We start from the raw sequence: 12,403 nt of genomic DNA, 5'->3' as shown, positions 1-12,403 counted from the left end.
CAGTCAAATGTTTTTTTAAATTTTCAAGTAATAAACAAAATTCGTTTATTGACATTATTCCGCACCGGATGTATTTGCCGGAATAAGGACGCGTTATGCGCCTGCAGGATAAAATCCGCTAGCTGATTGGGCTGGCATCACATATATCAAAATATATTATTTTGTCTTAGAAATCATAACATTTAACAAACTGAGCAACCGTACAGTTGCAACAGTTGCTTTTCTATCAAAATGTCAAAAGAATACAAAGTGTCGACTTTTGAAGGTAATTTCGAATTTTTCCTTAATTTCAAGGGGCGACAAAATTTTATTGTTTAGAATAACTTTTCTTCTAACATAAAATGGAAAAAATTCAAAAATAGATCAGGCACTTTTACAGATCTTTGGGCAAAGAATATGTTAAGAAATAACTCCGCATGTGGTCTCGAATTCAAAGTCTCTTATTTATTTCACTAATTATACAATCTCTATGACTCACGATCTCGACTTCTCTCCTGTTACACGGTCGTCTCTCTGCCGCGTTCTCTCGTCGACCCCTCACTGGTCTGTCGTCTCTCGCACCGCTTCAGTATCCATCCCCCTTCACTCGCAGCGCTTGCGCGCAGTTCAGCCGACTACGCCACAAGGCCGTACTTAACAAATACATAAAACGTATTGTATATAAATTTATTTAGTTTTGTCCATTTAAATAAATAAAAGAATAAATAACAAAAGCATTTGATATGTAATATAATAGTACGGTGCACATAGAAATAATGATCCATCAGTTAAAAATGTCTGCTGCTAATATATGCGCTTGTCTTCTTCGTCTGCGTTCCTTTAGAAACATTTGCAATTCGTTGTTTTTAATAATTGCAGGATCATTTTGTCCGTCAAAAGAAGTCAACCCAACTATAGTATTACCATGAGAAGCAGCTCTTCGATTGGGTCTCGTTGTTTCCGAATCAAATAACTGAATACTTTCAGCATCTAACGAATATCGGCGTGTGTCGTCTGTGTTGCTCTCCAAGTCTTTAAAATAAGTATGTGCCTTTTCAAAACGTTGTTTAATTTTTGAAGTAATCGTGATGTTTTCAGGCAGCGTCGGTAATTTTTCATTCGGTACCTGAGTCGATGCACTTGATCCCATCTCAAAACCTAATCATAAAGATAAGATTATATATTTTAATAGAAAAAAAAATGAAATATTTGTTGTTTTCACTTACTTTTTATTTTCTCATGTATTGACCATGTATATTTCTCTCCTCTGACTGCATACAATTCTTGCTTGTCGAGGGATTTACTGGGCGTTTGGTTTCTTTGCTCGTTTAGATACATTTCGCGGCGATGTCGAACACTAGGGAAATTCAGATCGTCTACAGATCCAAATCTTCCTGCCTCCCTCGTGGGAGTGGCAACCTTTTTTCTTTGGCGTACGAAATCCAAAGATCTTGATCTTAACTCCAAGTTTTTGGCACTTTCGCTTCTCGTCAAGTTTCTAACAATTGGGTGCTGAACGCTTAACTTTTTAACGTCATTTGCATCCAGTTTACTACAACTTGTATGTCTTGAATTTCTACAACTATCAGCACTCTCAGCAAGACTCATGTTGGACATCGACATATTTGCCCAGAAGGCTTTCCTCCTCAAGAAGTGCTCCTTGAATTCATAACCCTCAGTGCAGGTACTTGAAGTATCTAATAGACTACCATGTGAATAACTATGACTCCGAGTACCGGCGATGCATTGTCCTTCTTGAGGGTGTTGCTTAAACATCCTGGAAGCCATCGTGGCGTCGTGTGCTTCTTGGACGTTATCTTGTGATAACGCGGAAGCAGTCACGGAGTCATTGCTGGTTGCCTGCTCGCTATGCAAGTTCGGGTCGGATTTAGAAAGATCATCTTTGCTTTGCTCATCTTTACAACTTATAAAGTCTTTACTGTAGACCCTCTTATGGCGATCAGTCGTGTTTTGGTTAAGAATAAGATAACAGATATCTTCGTTGCTTTTCACCATAATATCGTTGTTATTGACTTCGTTTTCGTTTAAATCACTTCCGGTGCCACTACCGCCAGAGAAACTGATTTCTTCACTACTACCTTGCAGCTCAACGCTTGAAGATAAACTGTCTGGATCTATATCGTCATTGACATACGTCCCAGAGTCTTCTAAACATGATTTCTCTGTTTTGGACAATTTAGAATAATTGTTTTCATTGTTAGTTTCAATTTCTGTAATTTCCTTGTTTATTTCTGTTGCAGGTTTATTTTGATTGGCAAGTAATTCATTATAGTAGAAAGCTGGTTCCTTGTTTGCCATACTCATGTCATGATTATTTGTTCTCTCTGCATTGATATCATTATAACTACAAACTTGTTTGATGTTTTTAGTTTCGTGAATTGTTTCAATTTCTTTAATCCTGTTTTGATCATTAGTAGCCATCTCATTAATTTCATTATTCATTTCAACTCCAGATTCATCTATTTCAAAGTTAACATTCTTCAATTCAGGAATATTTCTTAAAGTGTCTATGATGTTTAGGCCATAATTTTCTTGTGATTCGGGAATATCCATAACGTCTAATTTCTCTGTGCTCTCTAATAATTCATTAAGTTTTTCCAATGTTTCTAAAATAGGAAGTGTGTATTCTTCTTCATTGGTAGCTTTAGGATCTGCAACAGTTTCTTGGACTTCATTTGTATTCAATATTTGAACAACTTCATTTGTTTTAGTTTCTAAAGCAAGATCTAGCAATTTTGGTTCGGTTGTGTTGAAATTTTTGTCGGTACTTAAGGATATTTGACACTTTTCTTCAATTTTATTATTGTCTTTGGTAGTATTATCGTTGGTTAAAGACTCCTTAGACCCAGTTTGAGCATCTTCTCCGCTTTTCCTAAGCTTCTCATAGTATATAACAGTATTCAAAACTTTCTTTTTAATACTTTTAGAATCAGTTCTCGGCTTAACATCTTCATCGTTTAAATTCTGTGTAATCCCACTGCGGTTCTTTTCAATGCTTAAATTGAATGGTGATCCAGCAATGTGCTCACCATTTGTTGTCAAACAGATTTCGTAAACGCCTGAATTGTTTGGGACGAACACAAGTTTCGCTCGCTCCTTCTCAAACTCAGTTTTAATTTCAATGTCACACGCGGGGCCTTTATCCTTTGGTTTTAATAAGTTCGAAAAATCAGCAGACAAACTTTTCAAGAACGATTGCCTTTTATCGGGCAATTTGGTGTTTTTATCTCTTGTAAAAGATAGCGCTTTCAACGTAGTACTTCCGTAGGTATTATAAGGCCCTCTGATATTAACCAGCAGATCATCGAGTGTTTGACCTTTAAAGTTAGGGTAGATGTAAATGACGGTCTTACGATGTTGTTCGCCGGTGACCAAACCCATACCACGTGCAATATATCGCGTTGAGAAAGTGATGTCGGTTTGAGGCGTCATCTTCTCAATAGCCGCTTGGAGATTACACACATAGTCAATGAGAAGCTTTTCTTGAGTTGTTGTTGGTTTCAACGAGTGAAAATCCGTTTCGCTAAACACCTACAAAAAAGTAAATAGATGAAAATATAAAATAGACATTTTTTTACAGAAATAAATCTTACTGGGATAACTCCAAGGTATTTGTAAGCTAAAGCTTGGCCATGTATCGGTGGTTTCTTCCAGTGTCGATGCGGATTTGGACAAGCTCCCGGCACGACGGAATTGATGAGTGTACACATGAGGGAGCCATCCTTCCACATCGCCGCCAATCCTCCGTCGACGTTGGGCAGATAGTCGATCATCCATTTCTTTAATTTTTCTCGCTTACTGAACGACGGGCAAAAGACTACAATACACATTTCAGCATCAATTTGATAAAGAGTACACAGAAATCAAGTCGGCAGGTTATTTATATTAAAATGACTTTGGTTACAAACTTACCAGCAATAAATGATTTATCTAAGTGGGTACACACTCTGGCAAAGATCGCTTTTCGACCTATAATTGCTCCAGTAATGGCGATCGGTAGGATTATATGGAGCAGAAGAATCAACCCGTCTGACCATAGTCGCTGTGCGGGCTCTTCGCTCACGCGCGACTCATCTGCAACAAAAACAAAACACATGAAAATGCAATACTTTCTTTGTTTTGGGTGCAGCAGCTATCTCCAGACTTTGGGATTTGCTCGTTATTATTTTTTGGTTCCCCTCACAATGCCGATGATGTAATCATCATTTATTTATACTGCTAATACGTTGTTTTCCCATTTTCTTATTTGCACCGGCAGATGTAGTCGCACAGTCGATAATGACGAGATGTAAAGAGCATTTGATATTAATTTATCTGTTTACTTATTTGTATATTTATTTATCTGGGTTTTTATCCAATGACTTAATAAGGTATTAATTAATGTTTGTATTTCGTTATAGATTTGTATGCTACCCGGCGTTCTTATTGCATGGACAGTTAAACGTTCGATTCTGTAGATCAATCAGCATTCTGTATTTTATCTCACTTTGGGCAAGCGCAGATTGCGGTGGACAGAAATTAGCTGTTTTTTTATATATAATCCCGGAAATCCCGCTCGATTAGAGCTCATAAACCAATAATCCTGTAGTTTACAGGCAAATTTAAATTCTAACCAAAAATCCTTGGAGGTTTTTTTTAAGAAAACAACGCTAAACAACGTAAAATACCTTTTTACTACCTTGGCAGTAAAATAAAATAAAAAAAAGCTATACAATAATATAATCTAAATTTACGTACAGAAAAATAAGAATAACCATACCGTCATTACCCAGACCGTCCGTATGGGTACTCTTCTCATGCTGAGGGGCGGCAGTGGTAGCCGCCGCCTTGCTCTTCTTATCAGTCGCATTCATGTGATAGCGCACACTTAACACAAATGGCACTGCGCAATACTCACAGCAAAGTTTCCCTTTGTTCTTTAAATATCGGTGTTAATATTAAACAGGTAGCAATTATAAACTCAAAACTTTCATGTCAGAACTGTTCACCTCCATAATGTTAGAAGTACTAAAATTACTAGTAGAAGTATTTTTGCATTCCTGAGCGTTATCAGCGATAAACAGACAACTTCACTGTAGACGTGCAATAATTAAGCGGATTTAAGTCGCAATAACGTGTAGCCAAGTATTGGCCTAAAAAATCTAGATAGTTATCACTGATAAGGACAATAAACACTAGAAAAGATAAAGTATACATTCTAAACTCTTATCATTTCATGTTTATATTATCTATTTTAATAATTTACTTAATTGAAGCAAAAATAGCGTAAAAATGTATTTTTTAATCTCTGTATATTGGTATGTAGAATATGTAAATCAGAATAAAACCATAATCACAGGTGGCTAATATTAAATTACATTAATTCGATTATGTTTTCAATTTGGCGTCGCTTGTCGTTGATTATTGGCTAATTGCTAGCGACATCCGCGCGGCGCGAAATTTAATTCAATGCAAATTACGAATGTAAATGTAAAGCAAATCCAAAATCGATTTCTAACTTGTAATTATTAGACCGATCGCTATTCTAATAACCGGGCGCATCCGGCGCCTAGGTTTGAAAAACCATTAAAACGTCAATAAAACATTATTAAAACTGACGACGATTATTTTTACTTCACACTACTCGTATATTACGAATACAATAAGATTAAAATTTAGGTTGTAATGAAAACAGAAATAGAACCATTTTACACCGCGGATAATTTTAATTAGTGCTAAATAATTTTACCGCGAGGTAATATATAGCTTTACGAGAATTCTTTCTGTGTTAATATTAAAGCGCGAAGGAATGCGAGCATGGCGCGTGCCTGACGTCCGCGTTGTTGCATCTAAATCAAACAGCAAGCAAGCGACTAAAACGAAGCATTCCATACCGAAGCCCCAGAGGCATCAGCGACATAAAGCCAACAACGACCAACAATTCAAACGCAAAGTCAAACGCAAAGTCTCATAAATAAGAACTGGGAATATTCCTAACGCAGTAAAAAGCAGAAAAGCAGAAAGCAAAGAAAATCAAAAGCACATTATATGAGGATGGTGTGTGTATGTGAATGTGGGCATTAGAAGTGCCTTCAGTTCACTTCGCTTGGCTTCTAATTAACGCACGTTCGATTAAGCAGCGATGAACAATCTTAATTTGTACGCATAAATAATAATTAACGATTCGTGTAATGTGCGTCTAAAACCGCTCACGCACATTTCAAACATCTCAAAAGTTAAAACTAAAAACTTAAACATTCCTCTAGGAATGCACATCAATTACTTCCGAGTATAAAAAACTGCCTTGAGTTTGTGTTGAGCAATTATCCGTAATTATTTATAATCTATGCCGAGCATATCATCTTTTATCTTCACTTTTCTGTTCATGTACACCGTTGCACATGTTGTACATGTTGTACAGTTTTGTTAATTACCTCTTTTAAGATGTACTTTGCATAATTAATGAGAATGCGAGGCAAGCGTTTAATTGTGGCGAGCGCAGCGCAAAGAAAAAAAATTGGAGCACATATGTTTTCGCTTTATATTCACGCTGAGATTTGTTGCAATCGGATGGGATGATGCAGAGAGCTTCATTAAGATGCAAATGAGACTGTATCGTTTATGAAATGTTGAAATGTAGTTTGCAATGCTTTGCAAATTGTAATAATGGTAGTATTGATTGGAGAGTATTGTGTTGATTGTTGCATACATTCAATGCGACTTTCTTTCTATTCAATTTTTGTTTTGTTTTGCCTGAGATACTAACTAGAAAATAAAAAAAAGAGTTTTCGAAACGTTTATACACGTATATTATTGTTGATTTTTTTTTTTTCATTTTTCGACGTTTTTGTCTTTAAATGAGTTTTGCCTTGTTAAGATAACTTTTCTACTCAACATAGGTCAGGAAATAATATTTGAAAATAATAATAAACCCTCATGTTATTGTTATAAAACTGTTGTTTTTACGTTTCAAAGGTAAAATTATTGTTTTCTTTGATTTATGTCGGATTTATAATTGTATAGAAATATTTCCCGGAATTAATATGAAGTTACAAGCAGCACCTTTTAATTACCATCATTAGTTTTCCACTTATATAAATGTACGTATTGATAAACTTGAAATAAACATACTAAATATCAATTGTGTGAACAAAAGCCTGAAGGCAGTTGAAGTTGCCGATGCTTAGATGCATTAGACGACTCTTCCTTCGTTTTGTTAATTTTTATTAATGCACTATGCACTTCTCAATCGACAATGTTGGAAAACTAGCGTCGTTTTGCGCAGGAAATTGAAGTGCACGTAGGCCGTAGCACGCCGAGCACAGCAAATGCGTGATGCATTCATTCAGTTTTGCACTTTCGCACCAGGAGTTGAGTAGCACTCGTCGTGCCTTTTCAACAAGTTTAGCAATATCGTGGCCGTCGGCTACAGTTTCCGCCGAGCCAAACGTATAGCTATGTAACAGAATGCACATTACACATTCCATCATCTAACTAATAATATAGGTACCGAGAGATTCTGTCTTCAATTTTCGACAAGATAATTTTATCAAGACAAAAAATTATTTTTTACTTTTGCACCTTGTACAAATCATAATTATGATAGTAAAAAGTGATGATATGTAGAAATAATGAAGTGCACGTTGAGACGATGATGTAATTTGTCGTTGCAGCTGATGTTCGTTATCTTTTCGCATGTGTGAACACCGCGATGATAGTTTATAGCCGTCCAAAGTAAACGATATTCAATTACGATTGCAAATTATGGTCGAACGGTAAACTCTGCAAAGCTCACAGCTTTTCCGCATTCTGGCAAAGTGAGATAGTGATCGTAATTCGAGCATTACCGTCATCAATCTGCACCGTCAGCGCACTATCAACTGGATTGGATGACAGATGTAAGAAGTGCTTGTGAATGCAGTGAAAGAGGTTGCAAAGATGCAACACGTTGAAGTGGAGTACATTTGATGAATCATTAAAGTAAATAACATATTTTTGATTTAAACTAGAACTGTTCAATAAGTTCTTTTATCAAATGCTGGTGTAGAATGCAAATACGAAGCAACAAAATCGTTAATGATTGCTTTCCGGGAGGGTTTCCGTTTGGAACTTAGCCATTTGCAGTATTCCGTTACTATCTTCATACGGAACGCAGTGAAATGTATGCGTAAAAGGGCTTAGACCTTGCTGGACTGCCGCTGGGAAAATTTGCCTATCTTAATTGCTTTAATTTGCAGTGATTTTTGATAAAATAAAAGCATTTACCCAATTTTTTGATAGATAATAGAACAGGTACAGAAATAAATTGCTGTTAAAATTATTTATCATTAATTCAAATGTAAAAAGTAAAACTTTTAAATATTTCTTTTTCCTTTTTTTATTCTTTCTACCCATTATTATGCCTAAACAAATGTTTGTAAGACAAGTACGTGAAACAGAAGAATAGATCCCAAGGCTGACAAATAATGTGATAATGTATGATTATAAGTACAATAAACGACTTACGTATACTAAAAAATAAAAACGAGTGTGTGTTTTACTAATTGTCAGCAAATACGTCTAGAATTTAAGACTTTTGTTGAATAGATATACTGTGTCATACCAGTTACCAGTCCGAAACGTATTTTTATAATTAAATTACCATCTCGACTGTGTTTCTTACTAAACATGAATTATTAGGTAACATTAAATTATTGCAATCACAATCATCGCCGCCGCGATTAGCACCGTCAAGATAATTTATAACTCATACATTGTGCTTCAACTTGACCTCCAATTTGTTTCACTTCACGCTTACACAATACCATACGAACATTACTATCAATTAAATCAATCATCATCGAATTATTTGGATGCTTAATCTTCGTTTTAATAAACACGCAGTATATCTTAAAAAATTACATAAAGCGGTAAAAACTAATTGATGTATTTTTAAATAGGAAAGCAACGCAATTTTACCATCTTGCGCGTTTAAATAATTATAGCGTAATACGTTTTCAAATAAAAAAATATGAAATGATGATGTTTTATCTTAATTATGCTTTTCGGCGGTCTTAACCGTTGTTTCATGCCGTTCGCTATAATGAATTTCAATATTTATGTAATATTTAAGCAAGATGAGCTTTCACGTGCCGTCCGTTCGGATAATATTTACATTTCCTGACATTTCAAGAATATAAAAGAGAAATTTATAATGTAATTTAATGTTGAGGCAAATCTTTTCGGAAATTCTTGCTCATCATCGTCTGCTTTTTGCAATTATAAATTATATCGGCGTATTATTTATTATACACCTCGTTTGGTTAATAAATATTAATGTTAATACATCTATTAACAGGCAATAAAAAGCCCACCTGCCTAACAACCACATAAGGTGCCTACGACTTTTTTTGTAGAATTGCATTGAATTTGTTTACTTTGAGAACAATAAAAATAGAATTGTTGAAAGAAATTGTAATTGGCGTTATTGATGATTAAACCAAATAAGTATACAAATAAACAGTTTAGATGTACAGTAATATATTTTTTAATTAAATATTTTATCCTTTTATCTTCGTTGATAACTTTTTTTATTATTTCATTTATTATTTTATATTATTTTGTGTTTTATCTTACCTGCAATTGTAGGGTCTGTCATTCAAGTGTTCTTTTAATCAAGCCAGTCCAAATAAAATAAACTAAACAATAAGTTTACTTCACAATCCAAGTTCCACTTAACGTAATCCACATTTATAAAACAAACACAATTGCCAATGTTATCACTGTTAATTCACTGTTTTAAACCATGCATTTTGCAGGTGAGTCTATTGAATAAATATTTAATAGTTTAATGTGAGTTGGATGTATAAAACACCTGTAAGTAACGATGGGCAACTAGCTGCAAGTCGGTGCAATAAGATTAAACAGCGAGTTAAACTCGTACGGCTTCGAGTCCACGACGCGCAAACGCGCGAATCCAATGCAAACGATAGCAAAAACACAATACAACAACGTGGGCGTTGAAAAGTTCACATCGCAATATCAAACGACAAACATTTTCACATGTTCCCTACAAAAACTAATACATCGCGCACTTCGGACCTTTCAAGTGCATATCCCATTGCGTTTCCGGGTGTACACTCAAGTCAAGTTTAATTTCCACACATATACATACACAAAAATTTATATAAAACCACAGGAACGTTTAGAACTTGTTCCGAACTAAACTTAACTCTGGATGATAATACTGCGATGTGATACGTTTGTTCCTGCAAACTGTTCAACACTACCGAGTTGTGTTTCTATCGCGCGCGCACTAGTTAGCGCCTTTACTGTTGAGCAGGTAGTAAACGTCTGCCGACTGCGGACGCATCGTGCATGCTTCCGAATTGCTTCTGTGCGCCGCGATCCTGCAATCCGTGTTTACTTACGTTCGCCGTGCTCGTGCACAGGTATCGCAACTATCGCGCCGGTGATTTTTTTTGTTCATTCTGTTTCAATAAGATGAGGCGTATCGGCGAGGCGTGCGCAAGTAGCGAGTGTTTGCGAATGGATTTACGTGTGTGACGCATGCAATTGAGCGGTCAAAATTGCCCCCGCATTCATGTTTTAAATTAATTTTTATTAGTAATGTGCCCTCGTTTCCACTGCGCATTGAATTGGGACTTCCAAAACGTATAAATCAACGTTATCACAACATTTGGACGAGGAAAAGTCGTGCTTGAACTATTAACAATTATTTATTTGTGTTTTTATGTTGTTTTGTAATTTGGTTCGTATATTGGAATGTTAAGTTTCGAAAATTATTGTACAACATTATTAACGAAATACATTCGACTGACGAAGGATGATTATAAGATATAAAGATATGAAGATGGTGCAACTTTAACTGCTTATATTTTTATCAAATTGATTAAAAACATAAAACTGATAAAACAAAATTATAGAGAATTTTCTTGACTTTAATTTGATAGTAAGTTTGTAGTAACCCTCAAATTACTGTCGAAATTATCATTAAAATATTTTGATGATGATTGCACAACATAAAAATTTTACTTTTCCAATTTCTAATTTTAAGTTTATTCAAATTAATGATAATAATTATTTATATTACAATATAACATATCAATTTATAGATAACTACCTTATGAATTTTCATTTAGACGTAGTATTTTCATTTCTTTTTGCGTTTCCTATGATTATAATTGTTTTGCATGAACTTCTTTACGAACTAATTGAATTCAACCGAAACGATATGATTAATGCGCACATAAATTAAACATGAATTACGATTACATTCGCGATAATAAGTTTAATTATAAATTAGAGATCCACACGGGCGATGTTGGTACGGTCGGTTGGGCAATTTACGTTCGCATTCGCGCCGCTTACGGTTCACACCGTCGTGCACAAATTGAATAAGTTGTGAATATTCGCGCGTTGGCTCGGAATAAGTCGGTCGTTCCGATGCTGGACGCGGAACAAGATCAACAACTCAACATCGAAGCAACTTAGAGTTGCAATACGCTAAGCTATACACAATTTTACGTTGCAAGTAACATGAAAGCAAAACATTCCCTGAATTCTGCTCCTGTAGAAATTTTTCCCTAATTTTGCAGGCATCAATTTAAATTTTTGCATCAAAAAGCTACATAGGTATGTAATGTTTCAGGGTCTTTAATAAAATTGGTTCAATATTTTATGCGTAAAAGCGCAGCAAATCCAAAAAAACAAAATAACATCGACGTCAGATATCGAAATCGCAATACCGTAGTTATTTTCACGTCATATTTTAATATTAAAAAAGTAAATATTTAGTAAATTTCACAATATTACGCTACGTAAGAAAATCATTGTAATAATTAATTAATACGTTAATTAGAATTGTACAATGCACGTACATTCACGCCGCCGTTATTATGATCATCATTAAGTCTCTTTATTGATACACATTTTGGTTATTAGTGTTACTCTATTTGTTTACAGAATAAATTAATTAATTAGTGAATAAAGAATGAAGAAATTGCGAACGTAACAACACAATGACGGACTCATTCATTAATCACGATTGGGTTATTCGGCGATGATTGTGTTGAAGTTGAAGAGAAGTAATAAATGTTTTTGGCCAACAGGCACGTAAATTCAAATAATTATTAATTAAACTGCTTCAAGTCACGTACATAATTCTATCTAGATATTTGACGTCGCACTTAATCATAATATTTAAGCGTATATTCCATACGATACAAGGATAGATAGATGAAAGTTTTTTTTGTGTGGCAGTTGAAAGAAAAGTGCGAAACCGAAGCATGAAATTTCTAAGCATGTGGAAAAACAGTGCCGATGTTCATTTTCCACTCGGTTGGTTCTCCGTTATGTCGGCATTCGTTGCATTATTTGCAATAATGCTTATTTATTTTTTAGCGGTATGTATATGCAGCACTTT

General features: G+C 34.9%; 1 protein-coding gene across 4 annotated transcripts; it reads right to left on the bottom strand.

The window, feature by feature from the left end:
- Positions 1–652: 652 nt before the first annotated feature.
- LOC135800807 (uncharacterized) lies at positions 653–10,345 on the bottom strand. Of its 4 annotated transcripts, none has more exons than XM_065314132.1 (5): positions 9,595–10,345; positions 3,913–4,074; positions 3,594–3,817; positions 1,206–3,531; positions 653–1,137 (listed from the first exon to the last, which is right to left on the bottom strand). In XM_065314132.1, the coding sequence occupies exons 1-5, from the start codon at positions 9,614–9,616 to the stop codon at positions 764–766; spliced, it is 3,108 nt and encodes a 1,035-aa protein (XP_065170204.1). In that variant the 5' UTR covers positions 9,617–10,345; the 3' UTR covers positions 653–763. The 4 variants fall into 4 exon arrangements, with proteins under 4 accessions (XP_065170204.1, XP_065170202.1, XP_065170203.1 ...); XM_065314130.1 differs by lacking the exon at positions 9,595–10,345 and adding an exon at positions 4,738–5,083; XM_065314131.1 differs by lacking the exon at positions 9,595–10,345 and adding an exon at positions 4,760–5,083.
- Between the last annotated feature and the right edge of the window lie 2,058 nt (positions 10,346–12,403).

Source organism: Atheta coriaria, unplaced genomic scaffold, assembly GCF_025399875.1.
Source record: "Atheta coriaria isolate IRGN ID8LTWV9N9 unplaced genomic scaffold, Caltech_Dcor_3.1 hic_scaffold_10_pilon, whole genome shotgun sequence".
NCBI classification, from domain to species: domain Eukaryota; kingdom Metazoa; phylum Arthropoda; class Insecta; order Coleoptera; family Staphylinidae; genus Dalotia; species Dalotia coriaria.
This window is presented reverse-complemented; position numbering and strand designations above follow the sequence as displayed.